This window comes from Dendronephthya gigantea, unplaced genomic scaffold, assembly GCF_004324835.1.
Source record: "Dendronephthya gigantea isolate DGI-Jeju-01 unplaced genomic scaffold, DenGig_1.0 000012F, whole genome shotgun sequence".
NCBI lineage: Eukaryota > Metazoa > Cnidaria > Anthozoa > Malacalcyonacea > Nephtheidae > Dendronephthya > Dendronephthya gigantea.
In genome coordinates this window covers 2,642,255-2,660,638 of record NW_021163022.1, presented here as the reverse complement: position 1 = coordinate 2,660,638, position 18,384 = coordinate 2,642,255, and the positions used below count along the sequence as shown (strand labels likewise).

Below are 18,384 nucleotides of genomic sequence, written 5' to 3'. Positions count from 1 at the left end.
TGCATGGGAACGAGATTGAAAAATACACAAAAATTATTAGAAAATCACTGAAAATGGCTTCAAAAAACGAAGGTGGTCATGTAATGACTGATTCTCATCGCAATTTTTTGCGAAAACAAAGAGAATTTTTAAAAGAAAACTTAATGGTTGACGATGTATTGCTTCTTATGTCAGATATTTTCCAACCAAATGACGAGGAAACAATAAAAGCTGAAACGACCAGTCAGGCGCGAACATTAAAATTGCTTTCGTTGTTACCACTTAGAGGAGGTGAAGCTTTTACTGCCTTTATCGTTGCTACGTATAAAACACAGGAATGGCTTGGAAAGGAGTTAGCAAGGAAGGCGGGAATTGATTTAAATACCATTCTCTCAGCCGTCCCAGGTATTATTTTTTTCCTGTATTAAAAAATCGTGAGGGCTGCCCAGTGCCCAGGGGGGAGCTTGCCCTGGGCAGTGGGCACCAGGTTGGTTTGCAGGGGCTTCCAAAATGCAACAGGGGCCAGTTGTTTTTAGCGTTAACCCAGGGTTAAATTTTAATCCACCGTTTCGGTTTAAGTGCTTCTGAACTGCTGTTCTTTTTAGAACCTTTGCAAAATATGGCTTCTGTCAATCCAGAAAATATTTATGGAAAAAGATATTCAACTTTGTGAACAAGCAATTGAAAAAGCAAATTGCTGATTTTTCTATGCATTTCCATTCCACTTTATCTTGTCTTATCATGATAATTCCTTTCCCCACCCTACAGGCCTATTCACTGGGCTAGCCGGTGGCCTACAGTAGCTTATTTCTCAATTTAATGTAGATGAAGGAAATCATGGCATGGAAAAAGTCCATCGGGACATTTTGAGAAAGTATTTGCCACAATTCTGCGAAAAACTTAATGCGAAAGAGATGGTTGACAGTCTTAAGAAAGCTGGAATTATCACACCAGGAAATCAGAGATCTTTTGAAGACATATCAGAAGAGCAGATAAACCCCAAAAAAGTGGAAAAGCTGATTACTTTGCTACCAAAATTGGGGCCAAAAGCATTTGGTGCTTTTTTTGATGCATTACGAATTAACCAGCTTCAGTTTGCCCATGATATTGAGCGGTTGGTAAAACGTAAGGTGCCATACTGTATCTAAGTCAATCTAAAATCTAGATTAGTTTGCTACAAGTCGACTTATAATAACATATGCCACATTTTCATCATGGTATAATATGCTATGTAGCTGTATGGAACCACAGCAGTCATATAAACAGCCTTACTCTCTTTCACCTTTCAAATTTTGTCATTAATTAATATATACTTGATTTTTAGAAGATTATCCTAATGTGAAGCTGGGTACTACAATTCATCAAGAATCAACACAAGATAGCATGCCAAATCAGGCTTACTCATTATCAACACCATGTTCTGAATTGCCAGAGGATATTTTGGAACTTTGTGCAAAGTGTTTAGACAGACCAAGTGAATTGCTTGAAAATGACTGGAAAAGGTACAGTAATCTGGATTCTAGTCAACTATGAGCTAGACTTGTGAGTTGCGTGAATGAAATTGTAAATAATTGTACTTGATACTCTTGAATTTTATTTTTTTAACTCCATCATAAATTGATATTCACTTTAGATAATTGTTATATTGATCTATTTTTAAACAATACAACATCATGCATCACCGGCTTCTTTTAATATTTCCTCATTACTTCATTAAGTTTTTACCAGTTATTGAAACTACCAGAAGGCAAAGAAGATGTAATAGCCAGACGTGATGGTAGTCCCACAAGACAGGTTTTGAATGCTTGGATTGACATGCATGGCAAGAAAGCAAATGTTAGTAAATTGCTGGAGGTGTTAGAAAAATGTAAACAAGGTGGTCTAGTTTATAAAATTGAACAAAAGCTAGGTGTTGAACTACCAGAACAACAATGTGCATCTGCAGATATTGAACCAGAACAACAACGTGCACATGCAGATATTGTAGATGGAGTTCAAAACATGAATGTTAGAGGAAACAGGAAAGGTGAGCATCCTTTGTTCAACGCTTTGTTCTGGTGAAACCCAGAAGATAAATGTTGGTATTTAATAGCATAAAGAAGCTTTGATGAGGGGATGAATTTACTAGGGCGTAGCAGAAAAAATGTTGTGTGCGAAATTTATGAACAGAATGTAATTTATGCGCGCATTTGCCCAAATTAGAAAATAGACTTGATTTGAGCTAAATAGATTATTAAACCTCAATTACTACGTGAAATGGCATATCTAAGTAATGTCGCAACCACGGCGGCTTGGTCTGATACATTTATTTCCGGTGGTCATTTCTGGGCAGTGCTTGACGAACGGTCTGCTCGCATGGTAATGATGGTATTGCGTTCACAAAACGAGAAAATATTGGCCGTAACGAGCCAATTCACCACAATGTTGGGTTGAAGTGAATTGATATCATAGTTTTGGCATGATGATAAGTGATAATCATATCTCAAAAATAAAAAAAAGTTTAAAAAAAAATATTTTCTGACCTACCGACCTGATTTTCAGTTTGTTACTGGAAACAACATTTTTTTGCTATACCTGGGAGATTCATTTCAGGCTTGTACCTGTATATGACTATTTAGGGAACTCAGACGAAAAAAATTTCATGGCATTAGCCCATAAGGGAGGGTGAAGAGTCAGGCTCTAGACTTCATGTGGTTCATTGTATTTTTATAGGAAAACCAATAAGATATGTTAAGGATATCCCCCAAGATTTAAAGTCTCAGTTGGTTGACAGACTAAATGGTGTGGATAAAGCTATTTTAGAAACGATGTTGAATTCCATTAAAATGGAAAGATGCTATGTTCAAGATGGTAATGATTTCTTAGAAAAAATCAGAGATCGTAAAACAAGAATTTTTTTTCGGGAACTCCGCAAGCAGGAACAATGTGATCTCATTGTACGGTGGATGAGAAAAACATTTCCAGCAGGAAGTACTGGTAAGTTATTCTGGGCCTATGCCTACCTTGATGATTGATGTTTTTAGGGTTTATTTCATATTATATATGGCTGATAATCGATGTTATTAGTGGTATGCTCAAATCGTGAAAACAATAATCCGTATGAACTACCACTGAGTTTGTTTAACTTCAGGAAAAATTGGAGTTCCTAACCTGGTGGTTGTCTCGTTTACAAAACAGATGAAAACACATGAATGCCTTTTTCGCAATATTGTATACAGTCCATGAGTTAGGACATCCATTTTATATGTCAGACATTGGTTCAGTTTATGTGGTCAAATTTTCATAATGACAGCCTTCTTTTCTCATTAGTTTTTCTTTTACGCAGCTTAGTATGAACATTAAAAGAGGATTAATTAGGTCCGTTCCTTGAGGGGACAATTCACATATTTGTAAAATATTAGAATAATCGTGCATCATGCATAATATGACTTTTTTCTGTTTCACAAAAAGGGCCCATGAAGAGTGAAGATAATTTAAAAGCTTGCGAAATGAATTATGGTTTTCGTTTGGTAGTCACGAGATCTCTTACTGGTAAGCATTTCTATTTAATGTCTATTTAACCAGCGCCTCCAACTTACAGAAATGAGAGAGTGCCTGGGTACGAGGTTGCAGGCTAAGTTGCGAACGAAGTGCTTCACTGGCCAAATTTCTCTTTGAATATTTGATAGTTTTTGATAAATTGCTCCCTAGGACAACGATTTTTATTCGTCAATAAAGTTTAAGACAATGCACAAACCTGTAGCACAATGTAGCACAATAGTACAAACTTTTAACGCAAATCCCCAGAATCATTTAACAAAGAGAAAACACCATAAAGCGAAGTTCATCTGCCGGTGTTTTGCAAACACACTATAGTATGGGTCACTACAGTAGCGCCCTTTCACTGAGGTCTTCCCTTTCCCCTTGCCTTCGTGTCGTTCCAATGTCCCTACCGTAGTTCCTGCTTCTCCTTTTTTAACCTCGTTTGTTGCCCTTATTTATATCTATTCACATAGATCGCCAACCCCGACTGATTTAATTTTTTTAGCTAACGATTGTTGGAAGACGCTGGCCAGCCATAAAGATATCAATTTGACAAAAATAGATATCGACTTAATCGAAATGAAAAAGGCCATGAAAGATCCATCCGAAGCTGTGCTTTCACATTGGGAAGTTAGCAATACGTCAACAGTCGGCACAATGTATGATTTACTGGTCGACTGTGGATTTAATCAAATTGCTGACAACCTATGAGGATATGACACGATGCTTCATGTTCAGTTTATTTCTTTAAAGTCACTATAGGAAGCAGTGCCCACCCTTAAAATTTGTCGTCTCGTACCCTCCGTAATCCCAAAAATGTTGACTATAGGCCCTAACACATGTGTCTTTAAGATTACGCTCAAAATGCCGAACTGCCGTGCCTGATTTTGATGAAAAATCATGACCACACGAGAAAAAATTGTCAAAAAAGCCAAAACTCAACCGTCACTATAGAACCCAAAAATGAAACATCACCGTAGTACATACCCATTGGCATTGCATTGTAATATAATTTACACTTTGTGGAAGACATTTATTGCTGGGGTTTACACTTAGTAATAAGGGATTTGTTTGTCTAGTAATTCATTTTCTGCATCAGTTTTAAATTGCTTCTTGTATATAAAGGTTGTATATCATTCATACTTCTTAAATTTGAGATAAAAAATCCATGCCTAGTTAGGATTGCAGATATAGAACAATAAGCAATGTTTAAATAGTCTTAGATGTAGTGATAATTTTCACCGTTTTAGTGTGCGTGTAGGAATAATGAAATGAGTTTGAAGCATGGAACGCGGAATCCTGGGTTGGCCGGCTGGCGTGTTCAGCCCAAGATAATTTTTCTAACACGTGAATACAGTATATTCCACCACCTTTAACGTTCGTGCACCCTTCTAATCCAAAATCTGCTCCGCGTCCATGTGAAGTTTAGTATTATAGTGTAATTTTATAATTGTAGTGAAATTTTGCTAGGAGTAATGCATGAAATAAATTGTCATGAACATGTTGAAAACATGTTCGAATTCTGTGAATTTTTAAATTTTCGTAAATAAATGAATTGTTTTACTATGTGTGAATCTAATTTTCAGTATAGCAGCAGCTCTCTAGTTATCAGAATATTAACCAGAATTGCGGGTGTGAGGCCCGCTCTGCATCTAAAGACCAAATGGAAGGCGAAAAGGCTAAACTGTTTAACAGTCTATTAGTCTGTTTATTCTGTGGATCTGTTCCTGAAGACACGACACTAGCCTCCTCCGCAGGCATCTCTTATGTATTTATATTATGCATTTATATTTGGCTTGGTTAGCTTCGAATTCTGTGAATTCTTAAATTTTCTTCAATAAATAATTTTTTAACTATCTGTGAATCTAATTTTTCTAGCAGCAGCTCTCTAGTTATCAGAATATTAACCAGAATTGGGGGTGTTAGGTCAGCTCTGAATTTAAAAGACCATCTGGAAGGTGAAAAGGCTAAACAGTTTAATAGTCTAATTAGTCTGTTTATTTTGTGGATCTGTGTAACTGTTAAATGTAGTCCTGAAGACACGACGCAGAAGTAGGTGACAATTATTAACCATTCATGATTTTTTTTTATCAACTTGTATTTGAAACTCGTATTATTACCTTACCTATAATCATTAATATTGTATTATATACTGATCGATTTAGTGCCAGTGTCAATACTAGTTCTTAAAAACCACGCACGAAAAATTGGGGTGGTATTTTAATGGAATTGCTCCCGTTTTTTCATTTTTTTTTCTTTCCCCATCATTTAGGAACAAGCTGCCCCCTTTCGCTCCGACTATAGGAGGATCTAATCTGCTCTTTTGCTAGCCAGTTGGGTCACTATATCCACTTTAGAAAATTTGTATTCATTTTGATTTATGTTGATATTTGTCATTATTTATATAGGCAATGAAGCCTACCTTTGTTACACACTGTATTATTTTTGTTACTTTTGTGAGTTGCAGTTATTCGCTTAATCCCACCATTATATGTAACTATGGGTCAGTTGGGGTGATAACCTATGCACACTGTCCTGCGAACGGGCATTCGCAAAATCTTGGGAATATCTTGACAACAAACATGTAATTTGCTAACGTTTTGTTTTAACATCAGGATTTAGTCTGTTTTTTTCCTCTTTTGTCACAATGTGATTGACTTTCTTCAATATTTGTTCCTACTAAAAAATGGTGCGAGCTTGATTTCGTATAGAAAAGTATTTTATATGGAATTTGAGTTCGATGTAAACAAAGTCCTGCCAAATACTATAACGTTTGTTGATTGCAAAAGATCACCCTTTGCAACGCATGCAAGAGAGTAAGTATTATATTTCATAAAACAGACGTATCAACTAATTCAACTTTTCTTTTACCGAACAATTCCCAGGTTAAACTGGGTGTGAATAAGACAAGTTAGTGTAACAGCTGTTGAACCATAACTTATTCTATTTATCACCACTTGTTACAATAAAAATACTGTATGTCAGGGTGTAACATTCCTTGGCAAGAACTGGTTAGGATGCAGAGACATTAGAATACATTTCATTCGGAGTTTGAGGTATTAAAAAGATGTATCTACTGTGTGCATTGTAACTGGAAAATTATTTAAAACAACATAATGAAAATCTTTCAAATATGAAAATCTGTACCTAAAGGATCACTTGTACTACTATCTGTTGATACTATTTTATGTTCCAGTGTGGTAGCATTGTCCAACATAGACATTAGGCATGCAATTTTGATGTTTTCTATTTATATAGCTTGTAATTTGCACACTTTCCAGTCTAGTTCAAGTTGTTAGGTGTTTTTGTATAATGCCAAGTTCATGGAGAAATTTTTATCCCCCAAGTTCTCACCATACGAACAAAATAATTTGTTGATAGTGTAAAGTCACTTCGTAAGCAACTTGACAAAGTCATTGATGCCTTAGGATCTGCATCATCGAAAGTAAGTTATATAATAAATAACAAAGATAGATTAATTCAATACCCACCAACTAGCATGTTGCAAAAAATTGACCTGGTATTGACTGATTTAGTTTAATGTTATCTAAATTTTACAGGCACAAGGGTTACACACAGTCATCACAACTGCAGCTAAGCTACAATATTCTGATCATGAGTTGTATATTCTCAAGGACATTAGTGCAAATGGGTAAATAATTATTATTATGTATCATAGAGCTTTAATTTATCATAGAGCTAACTGCTTATAATGCATGTTAAAACTCACTATTTAGAGGTCATGGTGCAGCAATTGGAATGATAAAAGTTGGACGCAAAACACTTTTCTTAATGGTAAATACATATTTACATAGCCATGCCAGAGACAAGAGTTGTCTTATGCCCAGTTTTCTTTTTTTTTCCACTTAGATCTGATTGAAATTTAAGGGCCCTTTCAAGCATAATATAATAAGCTTTATTCAACTGAAATTTTTCTCAATCTTAATTCCTTCAGGATATCCATGGTGTTCAACATGAAGTGGTTCCACTTTGTGTGATGGACTTCTATGTTCATCATTCAAAACAACGCAATGGTTGTGGAAAGAAACTGTTTGAACATATGTTGAAGGTACTTGCATAAATGTGCATTCACCATGCAATGCTAATAGATACTATATTAGATTAATCTCATGTTAAAAACCTGCCACTGATTTTTGGCAGAATTGTCTATTTTCAAAGAACTATAGCCTAAAAACAAAAATTTATTGTGACTAAAGATATTATTGTTAAACTCAGCAAATGTAGCCAAAAACAATGCCTTTGTCATCATCATGTCAATTTAGTAAAATACTTACTACTTCTGTTGTATGGTACATAGATTCACAATCTTCAGCCATCTCAAGTTGCAATTGATCGTCCCTCCCATAAATTTCTTTCCTTTTTGAAAAAGCACTATGGACTTCAAAATTCAATATCACAGGTATGAAAATGACATATGTGATTAAAAATATATCATCATATATCACATTTGTAGCCTATAATTAAGTTATTAACATGGTCATAAAGTGATAATGTTTAATTGTGTTTGTGTCTCACCTTGATTTAGTTGATTATTAATTTATCAGGTATATATAAAACTAATTTCAGCTAAGTGATGTGTTGTGTTTGTGTATGAGCTCCAGATGAACTGCAAATGCCCCTTCTCAGTACTATTAAGTACACAGAATGAGCCGCCATTGTTTGCATAACTTACTGATTTTTTGGTGAAGGCCGCCCAGTTGATATGAATTCCCATCTCCAACTCAACCTTGTACCCAGGGTCTTTCTCTGTGCTCATTCTGGGGGGGAAAGACCCTGGGTACGAGGTTGTCTCCAACTGTGTACCTCTTAGATTCAAAAACAATTTGAAACTCCTACATTATGTTTTGTAACCAATCATTTCTCCTTTATTAACAGCCAAACAAATTTGTAGTGTTTGATCAATTCTTCCGGGATATGAATGGTAAGTGTTTTTATGAGAGCAATTTTCATTGCAGTTTATTGATTTTTAGTATCATAAAGAACAGGATAGTTAACATTGTTAAAAATATACGTACAAATTCATCTTCGGATGTTAAGTTACCATTAACAAGGATCTAACACAAAGCTGTATTGATGTTTCAAATCTTTAGCAGTGGGTTATGTTCCCAGACGAAGCCAAAGATTAAGATCAGGCAATCAAGTCAACAATCGTCCACAAGTTCACCCTTATCGAAGAAGTTCTGGTGAGCAATCACTTCATGACTTATATAATTAATTTATATAATCCCTAAATTCTACGCTTTTACATGTAAAACACCCATGGAGTTCTTTACCTTGGGTGTGGAGCCTTGTTTACGACATTGTATATTGGGTTTGGCTGATATCAGACGCACGAAGACAATGCTTGACTGTGCGTGACACCCAACGAATTTTTCTGGGATAAACTAAATTGACTGAATAGCCCCATTAGGAAATGGAATATACCCCCATTACATATGAACTCTGTATAATGATCAAGCACCCACCTACATATTACCTGATATCAAAATTATATCAATTTTATAACCCTCGAGTCTATATTGCGCATCTTTTTGAAGCTCAATCCAGGTTTATTCGTACCCAATCTGGTCTGAGCGTTTTTATGGGAATCCACAATTTTGCAATATTTTTTGCATTGTGTGAAAACAAGCTCGCTAGCGCGTAGCGAAAACCTTGTGTATTTTTTCGGCGTCTAGTTCTCTCATCACCCGAGCACTGGACGACAAATATTTTAGGATCTCACACCTCGATCATCATCGCGATCATTAATGTCCGCGTTTTATGAAAATAATCGATCATTTAATATCCGCCCGGTTAGTTAGTAACAGAGAAGAACAGCCGCCAACACAGCAACCTGCTAGAAGATTAAGTACAAGACGTACTTCAAGAAAAGATCAACCAATGGATGTAGATGATGATGAGACAGAAATCACAAAGTCTTTTCTGCCTTCCATACCTGTCCAGCCGTCCAAACAACAGTCCACTGAAACTTTGAGATCAGCCGGCAGTGCTGGATCAAGGTAACATACGCTAATTGACGTGTTAAAATTGACGTGTAAAAACAAGGTACGAAAGGTCGTTTTCTTTAAAATAAGTACATGCCACCGTCTAATAGGAGGGAGAGAGGGGGGAGGTAAATTGCTCCTGCAACTTACTTGCATATTTTCATCGCCTAAAAAGCCTGGTCTGACTTTAAATCAATTGTGATTTTTGGCACTTCACTCGATGCAGGTAAATTCTAGAGGTTCAAAGGGTTTTAATTTCGAGTGGAATTATACACACTTCAAATTCAAGCCAGGAACAGTTGATGGAAAAATGAGTCAACTATAGATCCTCCGGCGGGAATCGAACCTACGCTTTTACGATGCCGGTGGTCTGACTTTGTTGTATCTTACAGAGAATCATCGTCACACGGTGTCAGAGGTTTGGCTGCTCAAGCCAGTCTTTACAGCAGACACAACTCTGCAGATGTTGCGACTCAACGTCATAACTCGACAGCCAATCAGCATTGGAAACGAAATGCGATTTCAGCTGGGACGAGGTCTCTACACGCATGCTCCGATGATAATCCGATGGCAATCGGTCAATCTTTTATGAATGACAGGTAAGGAAGGTAACTATACCATCTTCGTGCATCAAAAGCTTGATGAGGTTGGTAACCAACGTTAGTAAAAAGTTATCATTAGTTAAACCGTTGTTCGGCCGTAAAACAAGTACAGATATAATCCTCTATTGCACATCTTCCAGACTACCTTCCTACAGATTTCGTCCAATGCTTTCCTAAATCCTTAGATCACCGGCCAGGGAATACCACACACATGGGTTTGCAAACAGAAGGCCTATTACCCAACTCAGGCCACTCGCCAGCACAGGCCAGAGAAAATCAAACGGGCAATCATCAACAACGAGCTACACGCTGTCATCAGTGATGAGCTCACATACAAAACCAAACTCAACAAACCATGGCACATCTTGGAATATATTTGGTATTCCCCCCGTTAATACAAGCCCAAAAACATTGTATCAAGCTAAACCAGGAAGAATGTTCCCATTATGAAAATGAACATGGTCTGTAGAAAATGTATATATTCGTGTGATTTTTAAAGTATATATATAATTTTTTACATTACATACAATAAAAGCTCCATTCCATATATAATATGTATTTATAATATAGCTACTCACTGTATATGAGCTATTCCGCAATCTGATTGGTCGAGCTACCCAACGTATATGAGCTCATATACGGTGGGCAGCAAAACCAAAGAAAAAGCAAAATGGCTGACCGGTTTGATGAGGTAAATAAAGAAGAAATTGTCATAATTCTGGGGCGTGCTGTCTGGAGAGTGGAGAATACAAATGGTATTTGGCTATATTATAAAAGAATTTTACCACTCGCTTTCGTCGTATATGGGTGATAGCCGATAACTATCAGCTCATATACGACTCGAGGTCGTGGTATAATTGTTAAATATTCGAAATCTTTATCCGAAACTGTGATGATTTTGGTACTCTCTCGACGGCTTTCTCTGACTTAAAATGGTTCGTTTTGCATGTTTTCGGTTTAGAAATCATAGTTGTATTACTTTTTGTTCCGACGATGACAGTCACCCGCTTGAAAAATACATAACGTATTTGGTGATGTACGGCAACAGCTACAATGAGATGGAATAGAAGCTGGCAAAAATTTACTTGTTTTGCATACTATGAAGACCATTTTTCACTTTGACAAAAATCGCGGCATCAGGCGTAGGAGGAAAGTTTAAGTTGGGAGGTTCTCAGGCCTTCTGCGGCACTTTCATACAAAAAGGGCACTCAGTGTGACTATATATGCCGTTTGTTTATCTAAACCTGCACAAATCATGTTCAACTGCCCCCTTTTTGTCTCAATGTAATAATTCTTAAAATCAGGTGGAGTTGCTTTTACATTGAGTGCTCCGTCAAGATAATTAAAGATTATGTGCCCATAGCCGTAGGTAATCTGTAGTGAAACATTTGGAACATTTCTAGGTAACTTTGCAACCTCAATTAAAATGATAAAACAATCTAATTGTCAGTATTACCATCCTGTGCCATTCTTGTTGCGCGGTTATCGCAGAGGTAAGCCAAAAAGCTTCTTGAAAAATCATTTTAAAGCTTCTGTAGCGGAATTCGCAATATTTAACAATTAGAATCTTGTACTTAAGATTCTCATTACCAATTAAATCGTATTTATGTTTCATTGTACCATAGACCCGATTTACCGTAAATGATCGATTAAGCGCCGCTACTCGAATAAGCGCCGTTGTCGAATAAGCGCCGCACCTCAATAAAAAAATTAATAAGCGCCGCTGTTGAATAAGCGCCGCGGCGCCTAATTAGGAAGATATAAATAAACGCTAAAAAATGTAGAAATAAACGATGATAACAAGATCGTTTGTTTCGAGATGACCAGCCTTGCTCAATCGGTAGAGATATGCTCAAGACTCAGGCATCCATGCTGTTAGAACCTGCATGATGATGATCCTGCTCTTGCTCCTCTGACTGGCGAGGTTCTTCCATCCAGTGCTAACTCAACCGATGACGCCAGAGTGGACGGACATTGCTGCGAGAGGTTTCTGGCAGAGATGTGAAAAGGCATTTTTTGATGTAAGGGTGTTTAACCCATACGCCTCTACACATCGACGCCAGACGTTGAGCAGCTCGTTTAAAGCCAACGAACGGGAAAAGAAGCGACATTACAACCAACGGATTGTTGAGGTCGAGCATGGCTCCTTCACACCGGTCGTCTTCAGCGCCTTTGGCGGATGCGGAAGAGAGACCCAACATTTTCTCTCCTTCCTGGGTGCGAAGCTGGCTGACAAGAAGAATCATTCTCCATCTATGGTGGTTAGCTGGTTACGACGAAAGATCGCCTTTGCTTTGCTTAGAGCTCGCGTGGTGTGTGTTCGTGGCAGTCGAAGTTGGAGGACTGCGTCCATCACATCAACTAATGACATTACGTTGTCGGAATGGAACTCCAACATTAGCGAGTAGTCTAGTTAAGTTGTTTTTGTAAATAGTCTGTAGAACTATTATACTTAGTTTTAATGCATGATTGATTATTGTAAATTTCCCTAGTACTAATAATGTGAATAAATTATACGAGTATCAGGTGGAAAAAAACAAACAGAATCCGATGTTGAAGATGCCAGTGATGCAAGCCAGATCATTGACAGTGACAAAGAAACTGATGAGGACATTGACGTTGACTAAAATTCTAATTTTGTGTCTTACATTTATTAAAAGGGGATATAATAAAATGTGTTAGGGTTACAGTTAGTTCGTTCATAATAAAACTATTGGAGCCTTCCGGTACGTGCTAGTCTATTTGCTCACTTTGAAATAAACGCCGCTGTCGAATAAGCGCCGCTGTCAAATAAGCGCCGCGTCTTTAAGCTCGCTATTTGCAATAAGCGCCGCGGCGCTTAATCGATTATTTACGGTATACTAGAAGTGGATGATACGTCTGAACGACAAATATAGACGAATTATGTAGACGAATATGTCACACCACGAAACAGAATCGCGCGTTTAGAAACTGCACAGGAATTGGAAAATTATTTATGTGGTAAAAAGAGTTCTTTTTATTATCAGCTGCGATAATCTGGAGCAAATTGCTCAAATACAGAAGAATAAAGTCTTTTCGTGCGAAAAACATCGATAACATAACAATTACCCTTCATAATATTTAAATTTATATATATGAATCAGTTTATATTTTAAGACCGATTTTGGACTTTTTTACCAATTTTGCATGTGTTAATTGGCAGTGGTTTGCCAGACGTTCTGGTATATAATAATAACTCAAAATACATGTTCACAAGTCTATTAGTAGTGTGAAAATTTACGGTAAAACTAGAGCGTATATGTGGAGACTGACTAATTACGACTGATGTCTGTAAAATATAGAATATAATCAGATGTTTGTGCCTGAAAATACAAAATACCTGCATGCGCGAAAAATGGACAGTACACCGTCCCTCCCCTCCCGGCTCGTATACGCTTATACATGCTCTCCAATTTGTCTAACAGTCTCGGTATACTTAAGACTATTAGACTGAAGGCCGTCTTCCACTTCAATCGTAGCGAAAGGTAGCGTATCTCATTATTTTAAATTAGTTCTGGTCGAATACTTCGGAAGCAAAGAAATACGCTACTTTACGTTACGATACGCCCGGTTGAAGGCTCACTCTAACTCATTGAGTGGGAAATCTCAATGTTCTCCAACCTCGTACCCAGGGTCTTTACTCTATTCGTGGGGAGTACGAGTAGAGTAAAGACCCTGGGTACGAGGTTGAATGTTCTCATAGTTTCCATGGCAGTGTTTCCACTCAAATAGGAACTCGATTTTCTGTGTTTTACCTTGAATCTTTCACTGATTAATACGTACGATTAATACAGAACTTTCTCATTAATCAGTAATAACAAAATTTCTATGTCACACTCAATGAGTATGAGTATGCTTTTTGAATAAAGGCGTAAGAATGTAACCCTATGGACCTTGCGCTTTAGACCGCTAATTTTTGATCGAAGTAACTAGAAGAAACTAAATCATCACAGCTAGAAACGTCTTACTTAAATTAGTGCAAATGCAAAGTTTGGCTGCGAAATTTTGTAAATTACGGAAAATATAGCCATGCGAAGTTGGCAAATTTTGTATACTTTAGTATTACGCGTGGAAATGTGTAACTAAATTAGTTACACACTTTCGGCCGTAATACAAAAGTATACAACATTCGTGAGCTTCGCATGGCTATATTTTCCGTATTTACAACAATTCGTAGCCAAACTTGGCAGTTTTCCTAATTTTAGTAAGCTCTTTCAGAAAATGTCTTTCGGAAAATCTTTTTATCGCCGAGGTAAGAAATACGTCTAAAGCTCAAGTCGTCCATTAAAGGAGATAAGCAATTACTGTCAATTTGCTACATATCATAATTCTATGAGATAGAAATGGAACCTGTGCTATTCCCCGCACGAAGAGAGTGCTTTAAAACCTTTATTTTATGTTTAATCCTCTCTTTTAAGGCTAGGTAATTCGCAGTTTTTTGTGTAAGACTTTCTTCAGCCCAAATCGTGTCGAACACAAACGGTATCAACACGCCCGCGATCGCCGTTATCACTTGCACACTTTCCGTGACTCCAGAGTCCCGCGCCAAAGTCATCACGTTGTACATCACAAAGGCATAAACAGAAACAAAAGTTACTCTTCTGAAAAAATGGAATAGAAGTTCGTTTAACGGAAGTTCGTCCTTATAAATTTCGTTGTAAAAACCTTTCGGAATCATTGCTTCGCCATCACGATCAAATTTGATAGTTTCGTCAATTTTTTCATCCATTTCCCTTGGACTCTGGTCTCTTGGTGACGTACTGTTTTCCAAGTTAGATGGTCGTATGTGGCGCAGATCTTCACGTTGAGCAGATGTTGAAAGATCCCTAGAAGTGTTTTGTGAATTTCGCTTGTTGCCCGATGTTGCTTCCGTCAGTTCCGTGACATCTGTTGTTGATTGACATAAAGAGCATATCCTTTCTTTAGGACTGTTGTAACTGTTAGGGTAACTGTTATTTGCTTCGTTTCCACCCATCATTCCTGACGATCTAAATTCATTTTCAGTCTTCTCGGCAGAGGCTTGGTCTTTACAAATCTCGACAATTGCTGTCTTAAGTTCTAAATATTTTGTTTCCACTGAAAACTTCCAATTTCTCCAAAAGTAAATAAATATAGTTACGATCGGCGCCACAAATGGATTAAAGAATTCACCGTTAAGAAGAAGACCAACAACAATTGAAACGGTGAATATAAAAACACTGCTAGTAAATAAGGCAATCATTGGGAAGGTAAGCAATCTCATACAAAATAAAACTGAATATTCAAAACCGCACAGCGCCCACAGCCACCAGGGACCGCCATCTTTTTTGTCACACTTTATACAAAATGCGTAGGAATTTAAAAAATCAAACATAATAAAAAAGAGCAAATTTAAAGCAACTAGAAGCAAAGCGAGAACACTAGCTAAAAGTAAAATGAATATAACAGGTATGGCAATTATCAAATTTATGAATGGCTTAAAAGGTGTACCATCTTCGATAATTTTATTAATATTGATATCTAATTTTGACTGAATATAAGTTATAAAACTGAAATACTTAGAAAAACGTTTTGTGAGGTCGGTGATTAAGATTGTACCTAACGGACTTTTAGCACATTTTTTGTGCTTTTCGTTAAATTTGAATATATCATATAAAATAAAGAAGATTCCCCACACAAAAAATATGATTTTCAACCACAAAAATCGATAAAAGTCGGCTCGAAGAAACAGAACGAAGTATAAAAACAATACGATAATTGATCTACGCAGCATCGGCACCCCCCATCCACTCTTTCCGAATAATATCCTAGATGCAATAGAGAGAAGCGACATATGACTTTCAGATGTTTTATAAAAGTCATTTGACGGAAAAAATCGTATATATTCGAGAACAAAAGGTAACACCAAGAAGAAAGATAAAAAGAAAACCGCTATCACAAATGGAAGAGCGTGTTTGACCACAGGAGATGTGTAATCATCGCAAACTGTCAAGTTTCTTCGATCAGTGATTCTACAGCAATTGTATACCGTCCAGGGGGATGTTTCGTCTTGTTGTGCTTTACATAGCCCATAAGACAGGGTACTGTCACTGCGAGAGAGCTGCTCCAGAAGAAATTTAAAAATTTCATTTGAGCCCTTTTCGCCATCTTGTAAACAACCAACACTTTTTTCGACTACTTCAATGTTCACATACTTAGTCCAAACAGATAATATCTTAGTATATACTGGAGATGCAAAAATGAACTCATTTGCTCTGGTAACCAATGTAACTATAGTCCGACCAATTTCACTCGCCCATGGCCACTTCATTTTTGGAAAACGTCGGCATTTATTTTCGGAAACAAGCGAGACTTCTATTTCAACAATATTTACAGTGCGAATGTACATTAACTCTAGTACATCTTCGAAATTCGAAGGTTGCAGAAGTTTGAATGATTTCTTTGATTTGTTTTGTTCGGGGCAAGGCGATAGCTGTGGTTTTTTCGGTAAAACAGGAACGTGGAATTTGATGAATTGGCCAAAGAAGTACTTAGATTACTCAATGAATTTTTGACAGTTGAATTTGTTGAAATCAGCAAATCACTGGCTGGTGCTATTAAATTCATATATTCACCTCTTGGACTTGTTGAATTTACCAAATCAACGCTCTGCTTTCGACCAGTTAAATTTCTCAAGTTAACGGTTGAGATTGCTGCATTATACACAGGTGTTGTACACCATTGCAAAATCATCGTTGTAAAAAGGTAACAAATTGCCAAAGCCATCTCAAATTGATGTCATTAATTTTTTTATCCCAGTCCTATGTTTTGAAAAAACACAAAACCCTGATTTACCGTCTACCGATTCAGAAAACTTAAAACTTATGATATATTTCATGCGCACATTTTCATTTAAACTTAGGAGGTATAGAGTGATCTGGGTCTGGGGCCGGTTGTTCCAAAGGCGTTTAGCTTTAACGGTGGATAAGTTCAAAGTGGAAAACAAAACGATCGATTTATTGAACAACTGAGCTGAAATATTTCGATGTAAATAGTTTAATTTTCAACGAAAGAATATATTTAATGCATAATGTAGTTTCAGTCATTCACAAGATGTATGAGAGCATTTTTAAACTTTGGCTTAACCACCGTTTAAGCTAAACGCCTTTCGAACAACCGGCCCCGGAATTTTACATGACTTAAGACAAGCAGGGAACTTAAATCGTCCGACAGGAATCGAGCCGACTCAGCTATACAGAGAAAGTTCGTTGTTCGGCAGAATCCCATGAAACTGCATGTTAGTGTTAATTCAAAGCCACTGAGAAATACCAAAGTAGCCAAAATGTATTTTCATATATGTTGGCCCTATACTCCTGGAGCAATTATTGATTTCTATAACTTCATAACTCATAAGAGCAGGGACATGTATTTAGATAATAACTATTTAGATGAAATAACGCTGTGGAATTTGTTTGAAGGTTACATGCAGCGCGGCCACAGCAGGAGGTGATTTTCGTTTTTCGAGTAAACTTTGTGCATTATATTTCTATGAACGTGACAAAGTATATTTCCTAATTAGGCCGCCAATGCATCTCAGCTTGAATAAAAATGACTAAATAAAATATAGCGGATAGGTTTTTTATACAGCGTATAAGTTACGTAATTGACATAAGACGTTGACCACGTTTTTAAAATAGATCGTTTTAGATTAAAAGAACAGTCAAGACATTTTTACCTCATTCATAGTTAGGAAACCATCGCAGTCATTCGTAAAGCGACTCCGACAAATCTTTCAGTTTTACCAGTACTGTATGAGAAATTTCGTCACCACTTTTATTTATTACCAGTTTCGTTTTCTCAGTTTTACGACAGATCTCGATTTTTAACTTAAAGACTTTATCTACAAGATCTTTTAACGTTTTCAAACATAACACCTAATCGTCGTACAAAAAATGGCAGTAGTCATATAATTATATACGAAGTCTTTATGAATTGTTTGTTCCTTCAACGTTCTGGACGATAATTAACTATTCGAATACATTATAATTGTTTGATTAGTTTCCGAACAATATATACGGTCACAACCAAATGACGCATCGCGTCAGCCAATTACGTTTTAGTCAAAAGATAAACAATCCAAAAGACATGCAGTTTTTGGATTGTCTATGGTCAAAATCACCGAAGCATGTTTTGTTGCCTAGAAACTTCGGTGTTATCAAATATACTGATATACCATTATAGATTTTCATTACGAAAATAAGTTTCGTTCTAACTTATAAACCAGCGTAAATTTTTAA

At 36.7% G+C, this 18,384-nt stretch overlaps 2 protein-coding genes across 2 annotated transcripts; both read left to right on the top strand.

Moving 5' to 3' along the window:
• Window positions 1-34: 34 nt before the first annotated feature.
• On the top strand, window positions 35-5,022 carry LOC114518814. The gene is made up of 7 exons (XM_028538806.1): window positions 35-384; window positions 805-1,104; window positions 1,304-1,481; window positions 1,698-2,005; window positions 2,692-2,955; window positions 3,430-3,510; window positions 4,007-5,022. The coding sequence occupies exons 1-7, from the start codon at window positions 54-56 to the stop codon at window positions 4,210-4,212; spliced, it is 1,668 nt and encodes a 555-aa protein (XP_028394607.1). The 5' UTR covers window positions 35-53; the 3' UTR covers window positions 4,213-5,022.
• Window positions 5,023-6,065: 1,043 nt separating this feature from the next.
• LOC114518815 (alpha-tubulin N-acetyltransferase-like) lies at window positions 6,066-10,792 on the top strand. Its single transcript, XM_028538807.1, has 11 exons — window positions 6,066-6,317; window positions 6,883-6,946; window positions 7,062-7,153; window positions 7,239-7,296; window positions 7,457-7,570; window positions 7,820-7,921; window positions 8,398-8,443; window positions 8,613-8,705; window positions 9,320-9,521; window positions 9,899-10,105; window positions 10,294-10,792. The coding sequence occupies exons 1-11, from the start codon at window positions 6,226-6,228 to the stop codon at window positions 10,556-10,558; spliced, it is 1,335 nt and encodes a 444-aa protein (XP_028394608.1). The 5' UTR covers window positions 6,066-6,225; the 3' UTR covers window positions 10,559-10,792.
• Window positions 10,793-18,384: the final 7,592 nt, after the last annotated feature.

Excerpts from the sequence above, each read along its gene's own strand:
- LOC114518814 (XM_028538806.1), top strand. The coding sequence starts at position 54 with ATGGCTTCAAAAAACGAAGGTGGTCATGTAATGACTGATTCTCATCGC. Across the intron at positions 385-804 it reads CATTCTCTCAGCCGTCCCAG|ATGAAGGAAATCATGGCATG; the intron begins GTATTATTTTTT and ends AATTTAATGTAG. Across the intron at positions 2,956-3,429 it reads ATTTCCAGCAGGAAGTACTG|GGCCCATGAAGAGTGAAGAT; the intron begins GTAAGTTATTCT and ends TTTCACAAAAAG.
- LOC114518815 (XM_028538807.1), top strand. The coding sequence starts at position 6,226 with ATGGAATTTGAGTTCGATGTAAACAAAGTCCTGCCAAATACTATAACG. Across the intron at positions 6,947-7,061 it reads TAGGATCTGCATCATCGAAA|GCACAAGGGTTACACACAGT; the intron begins GTAAGTTATATA and ends TAAATTTTACAG. Across the intron at positions 9,522-9,898 it reads GCCGGCAGTGCTGGATCAAG|AGAATCATCGTCACACGGTG; the intron begins GTAACATACGCT and ends TGTATCTTACAG.